A 15,688-nucleotide genomic window follows, 5' to 3' on the forward strand; every position below is an offset into this window, starting at 1 on the left:
TTTTTTTTTTTATTTTATAAAAAATTAATAATATTTTAATACGAATTGACTAGACTTTGTGCCACGGCATTTTTTAGGGGTGAAGATGCATTTGGTCAATTACTGTTCATTAGGGTAAATTACTATTCATTTGAGGGATTAAATGGGCTCGGTGCCAACGGATTTTTAGGGGTGGACTTGCTCTGAAGAATAAAAATTTAGTGACAGAAGGGGTGGCTGAAATGCTTATGTAATTCTTCCCGGCCCCCGGAAGGGATAAATAACATTGACTTACTACCAGTTGTCTCTCTTAAAAAAAAAAAAGAAAAAAAAAAGTTTTTTTTGTTTTTTGTTTTTTGTTTTTTTTTTTGTGACGGCTCAATTAAAATAGGAAAACCAAACAAAAAATAAAAAATAAATCCACATACTAATGAGTAATGATTGATTGACGATGCTTATATAAAACCGGTTTCTCGTTTGCCCCCAAAAAAAAAAAAAAAAAAAAAACCGTTCTCTCTCGGCCTCACTCTCTCATCTACGATTTACGACCGGAAAACGGCTCACTATCACTTTGCTCTGCGCGAAGAAAGCCGTCGATCTTCTCCGACTCGATTTACCGATCAGCAAAGATGAACGACGCAGATGTCTCCAAGCAGATCCAGCAGATGGTGAGGTTCATCCGCCAAGAAGCTGAGGAGAAGGCCAACGAGATCTCCGTATCTGCTGAGGAAGTACGTTTCCCAATTCTCCTGTAACTCCCGCATTTTTCCCCAATTCTTACATTTCTGAAACCCTAAATTCGATCTTAATCTTGATCCAATTCACTGGAAATCATTTTTCTGTGTGTGTATAAGCTTAATTCGAGTGTTTATTTGGGGTGTTTTTGTGTTGGTTTTTTTTTTTTTTTTTTTTTTTTTTTTTTTTTTTTTTGTTTGTTGTAGGAATTCAACATTGAGAAGTTGCAGCTCGTCGAGGCGGAGAAGAAGAAGATCAGGCAAGAATATGAGAAGAAGGAAAAGCAAGTCGACGTCCGAAAGAAGATGTATGAGTACTTGAATCTTCCTAATTCTGTTTATATTATCTCAATTGGTATATTTATCTCCTTGTTTTATGTTTTTATGGTTGAAACGAATGCGCTTTCTGCTCTTTGGTTTTGAATATTAGTTACTGGTAGGTTGAATTCAGATTGGGAAGTTAATGTGCTCGGTGTGGAATACGTTAGTGAAATCGTTAGTTTGGAAGTGGCAAAGATAGTTTCTTTCGTTGATTTTATGGATTTTGATGAAAATCGAGGTATTTGGATCGAAATTAAGTTGAAACTTGAAAATGAGTTGATTATTCCGAGAGATCTTATTGTCATGAATCGGATGTGTATGAAATGATTGTTGAATTTCAATGATCCTGAATATTATGTGCTTATTGTATTAGAATTTTGGGAAACTAGATTAGTTCATAGGGTATTGAACTAGGTAAGGAATTGGGTAGAACGAGGTTCAAATCTTATCTTAAGTAAAACGAATTCTGTTTCTGCGGGGTTCAATTTGGGTTGTTCAATGGAAGGCTTTCCTTTTGTTTTTCTTTTCCTGGCTATGCACGAATGCCACCTATGTAAGCAAGTAACAATTTTTTATTGGTTTGTTGCAGTGAGTATTCCATGCAGCTCAATGCTTCTCGTATTAAAGTTCTTCAGGCCCAAGATGATGTGGTTAACTCCATGAAGGAGGCAGCATCCAAGGAGCTTCTGAATGTGAGCCGAGATCACCATGTGTACAAAAAGCTTCTGAAAGATCTTATCGTTCAGGTCTGTTGTACTACTTATGTAGTTGGCAAGGTTAACCTGCCTCCTCAGTTTTTATGTGAACCTACAGAACCATCTGCCGGTGGAAATGGCTTGAGTTTAATGTATAATTCAGGGTGATGATTTCATATCCTTAATTGAGAAGAGATTGCTGTTTCTATCTATAACACACTTTCATGGATAAATTAATGATTAGGTTTGGTCAACTGAGAATTATGATTTTTTTTTTAATTTTGTTGTTGCAGAATTTGCTTAGGCTGAAAGAGCCTGCTGTTTTGTTGCGTTGCCGGAAAGATGATCTACATCTGGTGGAGTCTGTTCTGGAATCAGCAGGACGGGAATATGCGGACAAAGCAAAGGTTCATTCACCTGAGATTATAGTGGACACTACTGTCTTTCTTCCACCTGCTCCTACCCATCATAATCCCCATGTTTCTTCCTGGTATGTTTCCGTAGTTATATATTTAAACCTAATATCACATAGTTTGGAAATGCATGAGTGTTTGTACCGAGTCACAGGCTTTCTAGCTTCTGGAATTAGTCTGCCTTGCTAAAGTTTAGTTTATCAAACAGTTGGTTATTGAGAGAACGTAAATGATGGAACTTGCTGATGATAATTTGTTGATTGTTCAGTTCTGGAGGTGTGGTCTTGGCTTCTCGGGATGGGAAGATTGTGTGTGAGAACACCCTTGATGCACGATTGGATGTTGTATTCCGTAAAAAACTTCCAGAGGTATTTTCCTTTCAAAGCATCAATTGTATTTTTTTAGTAGTTCACTTTATTTTCACTGCAAAGGATTTTTATGCAATTTTGCACACTATTTTGTGTTGGTTTGTGTAACCATGCTTCAACTGAGCTTCTGATTCTTCTCTTTACAGATCCGCAGAAAGCTCTTCGGTCAGGTTGCTACATAAAGGGAATGATGAATTGGTTTGTGTTTTAATTTTCCACCCTAAATTATGTGGCCTTGAGATTAAGATACCGGTCATGGACCAGCGGATCTGTTTTCCAATTCGATTGTGTATTTCGATTTTCTAGTTCTCCGAATAACGTTGTTGTTATATGTGGGTAAAAATAGCATTAGCTGTTATTTGATTTGGTGTTCATATCGTCTGGGGCATATTGCAAATGTACTCATTCTGTTTGGTAATGAGATGATATTAATAAAAGTTTGCAGCTTGTTAGAGCATTATTGGGATTTAAATTTGTTTTCATTAATTTGATGAATGGGGGATCACGTGAGCTGTCACGTGAACCATGTCTGTTCTTTTTCGGTATATTAATTTCCAGATTATGTCGGTGACCGATATTTTGTTGTCGTTTTGTCTTTTATTGTAACATGGAAGTCATGGACCATTGCAATTACCTGTAAAATGACAAAATGTTGCCTTCTTGTACTTTGTTGTCGTTATTATTGTTAAGTTTACCCTCACGAATTCCCCTTTTGATTTCCAAGCTTAACGGGTTGGATGAATACCGCTCCAATGGTTCAATCCTTAGCGCCGGAGAAAGTGAGTGGGTTACTAAACTCTATAGAATTGTTTTTTATAATTGGCGGGAAAATTTGAGTGTGATACTAATTTATTGAACTGAGTTCTATATTAAACTCATGAGTTCAATATATCAAGCTCATAAGTGTTATACTAATATATTGAACTTACACTAGTGTAGTAATAGTGTTATAGAAATCAAACTCAAGATGCCTGTTTTCTATATACAAGTACCACTCACCTGAATCACTATGGAATGCCTTATAAAGAGTTGAGCTATTTCTTTTTAACAAACAAACTAAGGGCTGGGGAGAGTGGGCTAAGCATCACATTGTGCTAGCAATAATGTGGTTCAAATTCGCCTTTGGCAAGAATCAAACATAAGATTCTTCTTCACTTGTAAGTGAGAAGTCTTATGTTTGATTCTCACATAATGTGGTTCAAATTCGCCTTTGGGAAGAATCAAACATAAGACTTCTCACTTACAAGTGAAGAAGAATACAACTAGACCGTAGTACTAAGTGACTATTTATTAAATTTTTCAAGAACAAGAAGAAATGTCTCATATCGGCAACTTAATATATTTTGTAGGCACTTACAAAGAGTTGAGCTATTTTCATATTGTCAATTGGTTTACGGTAAAACTTTAACTTTTTATTTGGAAAACTTTAATGTGGGATAGTTCTTTACATTCTCACAGGTTTGATTATGCTTCTAGTTTGCAAACTAAACCTAACAAACCTATGTCTAAACAAAGGTGAAGTTTCCTCCATTGGGTCGAAGCTTGATTGTCGCCATCTTGCGGGATGCCCATTGGCTCGCTTGCTTGGCCATTAGGCTATTTCCAACTGAAAAGGCTAAACATAGCCATGTTCAGAATTATAATTGTGCAAAAGATTATTTTAAACTAACAGTGTTATGCCATACTTATATACTCCAACAGAAGAGGCTAAACATAGCCATCTCAATAATTTATTAGTTTTAAGCTAATACTTTAAGTTTATTGGTTAATATAGTCAAATTTCCGTTGGATGTTTTTCAAATCTAGCCTTTAAATTTGAATCAATTATTGCAACTGAGGAACATGGTCCAAAAAAAAAAAAGGGCTAAGGCCATCTCCAATGGAGATGGCTATATGGCTTGTTGACCCTAAAAACTACCAAGCCTACATGGCGCGTAGGCCGAGTAATTAATAAGCTAATTACGTCCTTTATTTGAATGCCGGGCGTGCCAACTCGTTGGCCGAGTTCGGCCAGGGAGTAAAATATGTTGATGTGGCATTGGACGCACTGCTAACTTCTTGATCTCGTGACTGTGTCAAGGAAGGAACACGTCTCGGCCTTCAGGTTCTAGAGCTTGAAGACAAGGCTGCTAGTTTTGCGAAGTTCAATATTAAATTCGGCTTTCAATGTGCCGAATATAGTAACCTGGTAACACCTTACTTCGCCGAGAAGACTGATGAGATGACCTCTACCAACAAGGACTCGGAAATCCTTGTTGATTGAGACTTGGATAAATAACCAGTCGGTCTCAAAGCAGTGTTGTCTATCCAAACCGAAGGTGCTCCTTGGTCGGCTGATTCTACGGCTCCAGTGCTGTCTATCCAAATTGAAGATGTCGCCGGTTGTCTTCACAGTGCTGTCTATCCAAACTGAAGATGTGTTGGCGGGAAGAAAGGGGAGAATGATAAAATTCTCAGGGTTGTCAAGAAGCTTTGCGTAGGGCAATTTAAGTGTTGATTTGGAGGGGGCTGTCCTCATTGCAGATCGTCATGTATTTATAAGTGTGAACTTTCACGATGACCAGATAACCAAGTTGTAGAGTCATCTGCAAACCATACCTTGTGAAATAATAATCATGAACTACTACACATTATCTTCTGACTTTTGGTGATATCGTAATGTTAATCATTGCGATGCATTGAACCTTTTAATCTTCCCATCTTAATGTTTCAAATGGATAAAAAATGGCATATCCATATGCTAATCATCCAAAGTTGCATCCTTGTACCATTGTTCCATGCAGTTTTGCATGCAAACCCATTCAACTATGGAATCCATGCAACTGACTAGATACCATTTTGATTAGGATATAATCCTAAAGCTGCACAGCAAGCCCTCACATAACTCTCCTTACTGCCGTGTTGATTGTAAGGGGTTGGCAAGCAGACAATTGTGTAATCTCCTTTAATTTCTCCACAATCCGATAAAACTCTTGATTATCTGCAAAAGAATCCCACGCAGAACTCTGTAAGCTTTAAGGATATTTTCAAGATAATTACTATGATTAAAATCAATAGTAATGCTAAGGAAAATCTCTTAATTTTCATAATCATCTGACGACCTCGATTGCTTGGGCCGAAGATGTAAAATTGGGTCCAAACATTGCCCCCCAGTTTCCTTGAGCTTTGGCTCGTAAGCTGAATGGTTAAGGAAACTAAGCATTTTGCGTTTGAACTTGGCTACTACCGAGTACTTCCATCGAATAGATAACGTCCTTGGACTTGTCTAAGGTGATAAGAACAACTTTGTTGATCTGATTGAAACCTTTGTGATGTCTTCCTCCAAATATATTAGTGCCAAAATTGAATGAACTTCTCCACCAAATGAGACATATTTCGTTGAAAAAGTGAGCTTAGCTAGAAACAAAGGAACCCAAATAGTATGGAAATAATGTCTCACTTGTTAACTCATCCCCATATTGTGATTTGTCGCCTTTACTAGCTGAATATCGACTTTCTTGGCTCCACCAATCCGAGGCCGAGAACTTCTCCATGAAATCACAATATTAGACTTCTCATCATATCTCCATACAGGTTATACAATTGGAGAAATATATAGAAAAACACATGGGATGTATGGCTGGCTTCCCTTATATCTTTGATTGTCACCGAATGCATATGGTTGAGGAAAAAACGAGCATCCACCGCCGAATAAAAATTCACTAGGCAGAAAGTTGTTTTGGATTTACCCCCCTGTGGTTTATCCACCGAGAATCTCCAATGCTTCATTCATGCCTTGATAGCGTATTTGTATACAAATATTTCAACTAATGATTTTGGTCAAACTTTTATGACACTGCCGAGTTTGGCACATCCACTTCACATCCACTGAATACACTGCCTTCCACCGAATGTATTGATAACTTTTTTATTTTGTCTTGTAACTCGGTGAAAACAAATCGCTAGCAAAACACTCCAGAATTTTCCACACTCCTCCCCCAATCTTGCTGCAATTAAGTTCCAAGCTATTTGCCTACTCCAAAACCAAGTCCAACTCTGTATCTATATCCTCATCTGGGTCAACCTTCTTCCTTCGAGTACTTGGCATTGTCAATCCTAGCATTCATCAAGGGTTTGAACTCTTTAGTGTAAAAATGGTACTAAACAATTTGATCATTATCATCCTCTTAATGCAACAGAAGAAGCCACAACTTTCTCCTCCTCAACTTCATTTGGGAATCAAGCCTCACCATGATTATCCTCAATCTGCCTCGCATTTCCATCTCTCTCTCCCTAAAGAAAGTAATGGGTTCGCCAAGCCGTTGAAGCCAAGCCCTCACGGCCATGTCGTTGGTGGGAACAACAAGAGTATAAGCACGACGCTTCATTAGTAGCTCCTGCATTCTCATGCCATTCTTACACCACCCTACTCTCTTCCGATACCTTGTACTACCCACCCGAGACGACGCTGGTGGGTCATGAGGCTCTTTCGAGTTAGAATCATCTGAGTCGCTTGTGCTGGTCCTTGCTTCCCCATTTTGTGGTGGCGATCTGAGTACAAGAGCGCGGATTGGAGTAAGTTGGGGTGCTGCAACAAATAGGTCCATGACAGTTGATAGAGGTTTCTTTTCTTCCATGATAGTCTGAAAACCTCACCAGGAATTACTTTATCTGTCTTTCTCTTTTGTAATCGGTCTAATACTTGACTTCAAATTGGAGAATCCCAGAATGCTTTATTGGATAAAGCATTATTCGTTTTCTTTCCTTCAATAGGCCCCCCTATTTTCTTAAGTATCGGCCGAGAGGCCAAATGGTTAAGAGGCCAATGATGCTTTATTCCGAGCAGAGATCTTTGTATATCAATATAGCTAATTAGATTTTGCATTGGGTCGAATAAGAAATGATCTCCAAATATTTTCAACTTGGTGAAATATTCGACATCTTCGGCTGCCGACTGCATTCGACATTTATTAAGCCCTTCGGGCATCATAATTTTACCAATTTTAGCTTTTAACTCGAATAACTTAGCCGAACGGGATTTCTCCATATCGGCTTTATCGCCAATAACCATATCGACTGTCATGGTTTCGGCTTCTAAGACCACGTCTCCAATTACTATATCAATTGATGTGATTTTTTCGTCTGAAGCAATGTATCAATCTTGTTCGTCATCGGAACACTCCTCTGATGAATCATTTTCTGAGTCGATTTTTGGCTCAGAAACTTGAACCTTTTCTTCTAGGCTTACTAAATTTTCAATCTCGACCGAAATAATTGGTGGTCTAGGCTTTTCTTCGGACACGTTGACAATTTCCCTAGGTTGAAGTTTGATTATGGTCGGAGCGAAAAATTGCTCACAGGCCTCTTGCCTTTCTTTTTCAAGAATTCTACTCACATCAAAAAAATTTCTATAGCACTTCTCAAGGAGTTTTTCTTGCTTCTTGAAGTTTTCTTTAATATGCGAAAAATCTCGTCTAATGGAGCCTGATTGAGATCTTGATATATCATGTGAACTTCGTAGTGTTAACACTGGGTCCTACTGAGCGTGCCAAAAATGTTGACCTTAAAAACTATCAAGTCGATGTGGCACGCAAGCTGAGTAATTAATAAGTTAACTACTGTTAGACGAAGTCAACAGTTGGTTACCACCAACGTTTCTTGAGGAGTTGTGCTATGCTTAGAAGTCTTATCCCCTTGCTTGTAGGACTTCATTTTGAATTATTCTTGTAACTAAAGCTGCGTGTAATCTTTGTAGGTTTCAGTTTTGTATTTTTTTGAATTTTAAACTTCCTTGTAAGTAGGGTTTTCAAACTCTGTTTGTAATCTGAAAGTGATTATAAATATATGCATCCCACGATTGAATGGGTATGCAATTGAAGTGAAACTACTTGTGTCTCTAAGTTTTACATGGTATTGAGCCCTATTGTTTAACGACCACGATCCCTATATTTTATTTTTATTTTTTATTTTTATTTTTTATTTCTCATTTCCAATGGCTGAAAACAACGGTGTTACTTCTTAAACTTCCATCCCCGTGCCACCAAAAAATCCTACCTATCCATTTTCCTCCATGACCACTGTGGTGAACATTAAGTTAGACAAAACCAACTACCCACAGTGGTTGGCCCAAATATTTCCCATTCTAAGGAGTCGAGATTTAATGGGATATATTGATGGCACTCTGGTGTGCCTTTCCTCCCCCCCCCCACCCAACCAAAAGAACGTGTCTGGTGTTGCCACTGTCAATCCTGCCTATACCTCTTGGACATCAGGATTAAATGATCCTCAGTTGGATCAATGTCTCTTTCACTGCTTCAGTCTTGTCTGATGTAGCCAGCAAGAAAACTGCTCGAGCGACCTGGGAAGGTCTGGAGCAAAGGTATGCATCTTCTTCACCAAAAAGATTTTTGTTTATGAGGAATGAAATGCCGCAGACCAAAAATGGTGATCTCTCTGTGGTGGATTACTTGGATCGCATGAAGACGATTGCTGACAACCTTGCCATAGCTGGGCAACCTGTGAGCGATGATGAGTTAGTGCAGATTATGTTGAACCATCTTGGTCCAGCTTTCGAGATGACAGTTAGTGCTGCTCAAGCTCATGATACACCCATCACGTATCCGACTCTTGAGGCGCTATTGTTGACTACTGAAAGAAGAATGATGCAGCACGCTGCTCATTTGGTGGAACCAGTCCCTGTCAATGCCTTTACTGTTGCAAAAGGTCGAAGGGGAGGACTCACTTGTGGTGTTGGGCATAGTGCTTCACCCTCAAACCGTGGTGCCGGCACTTATCAATGATGATTCAATCCTCTTCCAAATAATAACTAGAGAAATGCTTCTAGAAATATTGAATGCTGTGCTTCTAATGGGGAGCGAATGAGTATAATGGTAATGAGGCGTTGGTGGTGTAGGTAATGATTTTGGCATTTTAATCTCACATTATGGTTCTAACAAAATTCGCATTGATGCTTGCTCATTTGACCTCTAAGACATTCTTCATTGTCCTAAAGCTTCCACCGGTATAATCTCTGCCTATAAGTTTACCTTAGATAATGACTGTTATTTACTAATCTTCCTACACTTCTTTCTTGTTTAAGGACCTCAAGACCCGGATGACGCTTTTTCGAAGGAGATGTGAGAATGGCTTATACCCATTTTCTGGTGGCGGTGGACATCTCCAAAATCCAGTCACATCCTTTGTAGGAATTTGAATGTCGGTTCAAAAATGGCATGCTTGCCTTGGTCATCCTACCGAGTCTACAGTAAAAATTTTAATTGCAAATAAATTGGTACCAATTCATGGTACCTTTAATGTAACCTTTTGTTGGTTGTGTCCTTTAGGAAAGAGTACTAAGTTACCTTTCAAAATGTCCTAGTCTATTTCCCAGTTTCCTTTGCAACTTTTACATTCTGATGTCTGGTGTTCTCTAATTATTTGCAATGAAGTTTTTCATTATTATGTGTTGTTTGTTGATGATTACTCACAATATTCTTGGATTTTTCCAATGAAACACAAAGCTGAAGTCTTTGAAATATTTGTGCAATTTAAAACCAAAGTCGAAAATATGTTCAATTTAAAAATCAAAGCCCTTCAATGTGATGAAGGTGGTGAATACAAAAGCACTGTATTTCAAAAGTTTTTAGCAGTTCATGGAATTTCCCAAAGATTGTCTTGCCCAAAACACCAGGAACAAAATGGAATTGTGGAACGAAAACACCGACATATTGTTGATACTAGTATTGTAATGCTTTCTCAGTCCTATATGCCTAATAAGTTTTGGTTTGATGCGTGTTCTACAGCAACCTATCTGATCAATAGGCTGCTAACCTGTGTCTTGTCTCACGAATCACCTTATGAGAAGATTTTTCAAAAACAACCAAAATATGATATGCTTAAAATATTTGGTTGTCAATGTTTTCCATGGTTGATGCCGTATACACACAATAAACTTCAACATAAATCAAAATCATGTGTGTTCTTAGAATATTCTTCAAATCATCAAGGCTATAAATGTATGGATTTGTCCACAAAACGAGTTTATTTGTCTCGCTATGTCTTATTCAATGAAGACTTTTTTCCTTTTCAAGGACTTACATCTTCCTCCGAGAGCGTTGGCACACAAGGTAATATTGATTCACCGAACCTGCTATTTACTTTTCCTTTAATTATTAATCCTAATGTGACTCAGTTACCTAACCCTACCCAAACTTTAAACCCCATAGAACCACAAAACACCTCCACACCTGACCATTCACGGCACCTAGTCATTGAACCTGAATATACTTCTTCACCCATCTTGCTTACTTCCACTGAACCCATAAATGTGCCTAACCAGACTAGTTTAACCATAGTACCTCCTTCCATTTTGCATGAGCAAGCTGCAGTGATTCAAGAACCAATGCCAATGCCTCCTGAGGCTCCTATTGAACCACAATATCACATGACTACACGCACCAAGTTTGGGATACAAAAATCAAACCCTAAGTATGCTATGCATGTTACTGTTAACACTCTTCTTGTTGAACTTACATGTTTTACTCAGGTAGTCAAATATCCAGAATGGAGGAATGCCATGGTTCAAGAGTTTAATGCCTTACAACGGTGTGGAACATGGAGTTTGGTTCCATATCATTCAAACATGAATGTATTGCCAAACAAATGGACATTCAAAATAAAGAGGCATGCAGATGGTACGATTGAATGACACAAAGCACGCTTAGTTACAAATGGATTTCATCAAAAGGCTGGAGTGGATTACACCGAGACTTTCAGTCCCGTTGTTAAACACACTACCATTCGACTATTTCTTAGTCTTGCAGTATCAAAGAAGTGGCATGTATGACAGCTAGATGTGCAGAATGCTTTTCTGCCATTTAAATGAAGAAGTATACATGAGACAACCTGTAGGTTTTGTTGACAAACAGTTTCCAAATCATGTTTGTCGTTTGCAGCGTTCCATTTATGGTTTAAAACAAGCATCTATGGCTTAGTTTCAAAGATTTTTAGAACTTTTGCTTCAACTTGGTTTTTAAGAGTCCACTTGTGATTATAGTTTGTTTGTGTTTAATAAAAAATGTGTGTATCTCATTCTGTTAATTTATGTCGATGACATCTTACTCACAGGAAATAGTCCACGACAAATGACCCATTTGATCAAGAAGTTAGGTACTTTGTTTTCCATGAAGGATTTGGGACCTCTAAACCATTTTTTGGGTGTTGAAGTGAAATATAATGGAACCTGCATGCATCTTAGCCAGTCCAAGTATGCTTTGGACTTACTCACATGCATAAAGTTTACTGAAGCTAAACCTATCTTGACTCCAGTCTCCTTTGGACAGAAACTGAGTATGATTGAGAGTCTTATGAAAATCCAGCACAGTATCGCAATGTCATTGGTGTCCTTCAGTACATCACTATCACTCGTCTTGATTTATCTTACGTGGTTAATCAGGTATGTCAATTTATGCATGCACCCAAGCTTTCTCACTGGAAGGCAGTCAAGCGTATACTCCGTCATTTGAAAGCCACACATACACATAGACTTTTTTATAAACCTGGTAGTGCTTAGTTGACTGCTTTCTTAGATGAGGACTATCCTCGTAATCCAGATACTAGACATTCCATATATGGTTCCTGCATTTACTTGGTTTCTAATCTTGTTTCATGGAGTTAAAAAAAACGGAAGACGGTTTCGAGGTCTAGCGCGGAGGCTGAGTACATGCAGTTAACTTATACTGCAACCGAGTTATCGTGGCTCAGATCTCTTTTTAAGGATCTGCAATTGCATCTCAGTCAACCAACGATTTGGTGTGATAATATTTCTTCCATTGCACTTACCTCTAATCCAATCTTCCATTCCCGCACAAAGCATTTAGAAGTTGATTATCATTACGTATGGGAAAAGGTAGTCCATGCTAAATTATTAGTTAACTACATTTGCTCTTAAGATCAGCTCGCTGATTTGTTTACAAAAGGGTTCTCTTCGTCCCGTTTCAAGTTGTTAGTATCCAAGCTTCTAGTTTTTCCACAGTTTGTTAGATTGCAGGGGGCTACTATACGAAGTCAACAGTTGGTTACCACCAACGTTTTTTGAGGAGTTGTGTTGTGCTTAGAAGTTTTATCTCCTTGTTTGTAGGACTTCATTTTGAATTATTCTTGTAACTAAAGTTGCGTGTAATCTGTGTAGAGTTTAGTTTTGTATTTTTTTGAATTTTGAACTTCCTTATAAGTAGGGTTTTCAAACCTTGTTTGTAATCTGAAAGTGATTGTAAATATATGCATCCCACGATTCAATGGGTATGCAATTGAAGTGAAACTACTTGTGTCTTTAAGTTTTACAACTACGTCATTCGATTATGTATGGGGCGTGCCACCTCGTCGGCTGAGTTCAACCGGGAAGTAAAATATGTTGATGTGGCATTGGGCGTGCTGCTGACTTCTTGATCTTGCGACTACGGCTGAGGAAGGAACATGTCTCGGTCTTCGGGTTCTAGAGCCTGAAGACAAGGCTGCTAGTTCTGCAAAGTTCAATTTCAAATTCGGCTTTCAATGTGCCGAATGTAGTAACCTGGTAACACCACACTTCACCGAGAAGACTGATGAGATGACCTCTACCAACAAGTACTCGGAAATCCTTGTTGATCGAGACTTGGATAAATAACTAGTCGGTCTCAAAGCAGTGCTGTTTATCCAAATTGAAGGTGCTCCTTAGTCAGCTGATTCTACGACTTCAGTGTTGTCTATCGAAACTGAAAATATCGCCAGTTGCCTTCACAGTGCTGTCTATCCAAATTGAAGATGTGTTGGAGGGAAGAAATGGGAAGAGGAAAATTTCTCAGGGTTATTGAGAAGTTTTGTGCAGGGCAATTTGTGTGTTGATTTGAAGGAGCTGATTCCGTTGCCACTGCCTCTGTATTTATAGAACTAACTTAACGTAAAATCCAGTCGTGACCATCAATCACCACAAATAGTAATCCTTATGCGGAAATGATTATCCAATGAGAGTCATGGCATTTCAAGCTTTATCCACATAATATTCACTTCACCTGTTTGGCAGCCTCGAGTTTGCTAATAATTATCCTATGCATGCATCACACTAGCTTACTTCACATAATTAATCTTTCAAATTGGATTCCACCTTGGTTACCAACTGGTGCCACCGCGTGCTAGGACTCTTCTCATAATGCATGATGCTCAATCCCCTTGTTGAATGCTAAGAATCCCAAATTAAATTGAACTGTTCTGCATACTTTGATATAGTTTGTGTCACATTTATCTCGTATAAGAAAAATGTCAAGATAATTCATTATTAAAAGATAATTATTATGATTAAAAATCATAATATTATTCCCTAACAACAACAAAATTATCTTAACTTTCCTATTTGACAGTGTGGAGCTATGCTCACTCAATGGTCTTGATTGCAATGGCCGATGGTGTAATTTTGGGTCCAAACAGGGCTATAAGCCAAAATCCAGCCCAAATGCTCCAAAACCCAACTCCAACGGAGAGCTGGGCCAAAAAAGAAAAGAAAAAGGACCCACCAGGCCAAGCTTGAGCCATTTGGCCATTGGGCTGGGCATTCTTTGCCAGCTGAGTAGCCCTTTCGAGGGGCCCATTTATTATTATTTTTTTCAAGTTGAAATTAAAAAAAAAATCTAATTTTTTTCCTATAAATACCTAAGCCATTTTTCACATTCTTTTCATAAACACCCTTCCTTACCTCTTCTAATAATCTAAATTTAAATTTTCAATATTTTTTCAAATGATAATATCTTCACCAAAGGATAAGAAATCCGAAGGCTTATTTATTTAGCGACAAGTGACATTCAAAATATGTTCGGAAACCTTATTTTAATATGGTAGTTTAATTCAATTAACCAATAAAATTAAAGAACAAACTTAAAATAAGAAATTATTGAGGGGGCTACAAAATACCCCTTTTAGTTGGAGATGATATATACATATGACCTGACAACCTGATGCCTTTTTGGCCAAATAATGGCCTTATAGGCTGTATAGAATTATAGCCCAGCCATTGGTTGAAGATGAATGGGCTAAAAAATAGCCCCTTTCAGTTGGAGATGGTATATAAATAAGACCTGACATTGTTAATTAAAAAATAATTTCTTGGAGGGGTCTAATTTGGACGGGGGCTAAACCTCTTTGGTTAGGGATGACCTAAGAGGGCTACATTTGGCCAGCCTGATGCCTTTTAGCCAAATAATGGCCTGGTGGGCTCTCTAGAATTATACCCCAGCCATTGGTTGAAGATGGGTTTTTGGCCAAATCGGGTCATTTTTTGGTTTTGGACCTTTAGCCTTCTCCATTGAAGATGGCCTTGGAGCATTTCCAGCCTAGCCATACCACATCCCTTGGGTGATGGGCTCTGCAATCCTCTTCCCCCCCCCCCCCCCACCCTCTCGCTCGTCCAAAAAAAAAAATAGCTCCAGCCCACACCAATCCACTTGGCTCAAAGGCAGCCCGACTTCTCCTTTAGGTTCAAATCGATAGGCCCATCGCCTATGTTATGTGGTGCAAGGCCCACGTCACGATGTCATCAACCACAATTTAAATTATTAAAAAATTATAAAAATATTAAAAAATAAAAAATAAAATACAGAAAACTTAAAAAAAAAAAATTATAATTTTTTCTCTATGAATACCTAATTATGCTATTCCACTTTTGGTTAAAAATCATATCCGATATTAAAAATAAAATTATCTTTTATTATTTTTTAAAAATAATAATTATTATGATATTTTAATACAAATAGCCTGGATCTATTCAGTTTGTGGTGAACTTGAGCAATTATTGTTCACTATAGACAATTACTATTCACTTAGGGGGATTGAGTTGTCTGTACCCAAAAAGAACTTTTAGGTGTGGAAGTGCTCTTAGGGCGAGCTATGAGTGGTCTAACTAAGCCAATAATCTCACGTGGTCCTCTTAATCAATGTGTGCATTCGTATGACTGGCTCGGTATGGTCATTGTCATGTAAATTTCCATTGGAGTAGATGATGTGTCATAAAAGTGTCCGCCAGACGTGTGTGTGTTAATCTAGTCCACATGGAGTTCTTTCATTGGTGTATTTGGCTTGGAAAGTTATATGTGCAAACAAAGGGAATAACAACACCAAATTAGTCACTAACTGTTAGATTTGGTTGGATTTGTGCTTTATGAATCGCATATTAC

At 38.1% G+C, this 15,688-nt stretch overlaps 1 protein-coding gene across 1 annotated transcript; it reads left to right on the plus strand.

Moving 5' to 3' along the window:
* The first annotated feature begins 413 nt into the window (after positions 1-413).
* LOC137710749 (V-type proton ATPase subunit E) lies at positions 414-2,967 on the plus strand. The gene is made up of 6 exons (XM_068449870.2): positions 414-710; positions 921-1,021; positions 1,624-1,780; positions 2,023-2,219; positions 2,411-2,510; positions 2,657-2,967. The coding sequence occupies exons 1-6, from the start codon at positions 609-611 to the stop codon at positions 2,690-2,692; spliced, it is 693 nt and encodes a 230-aa protein (XP_068305971.2). The 5' UTR covers positions 414-608; the 3' UTR covers positions 2,693-2,967.
* Positions 2,968-15,688: the final 12,721 nt, after the last annotated feature.

The sequence above is a fragment of the Pyrus communis genome, chromosome 6, assembly GCF_041283825.1.
Source record: "Pyrus communis isolate YQ-2024b chromosome 6, ASM4128382v1, whole genome shotgun sequence".
NCBI lineage: Eukaryota > Viridiplantae > Streptophyta > Magnoliopsida > Rosales > Rosaceae > Pyrus > Pyrus communis.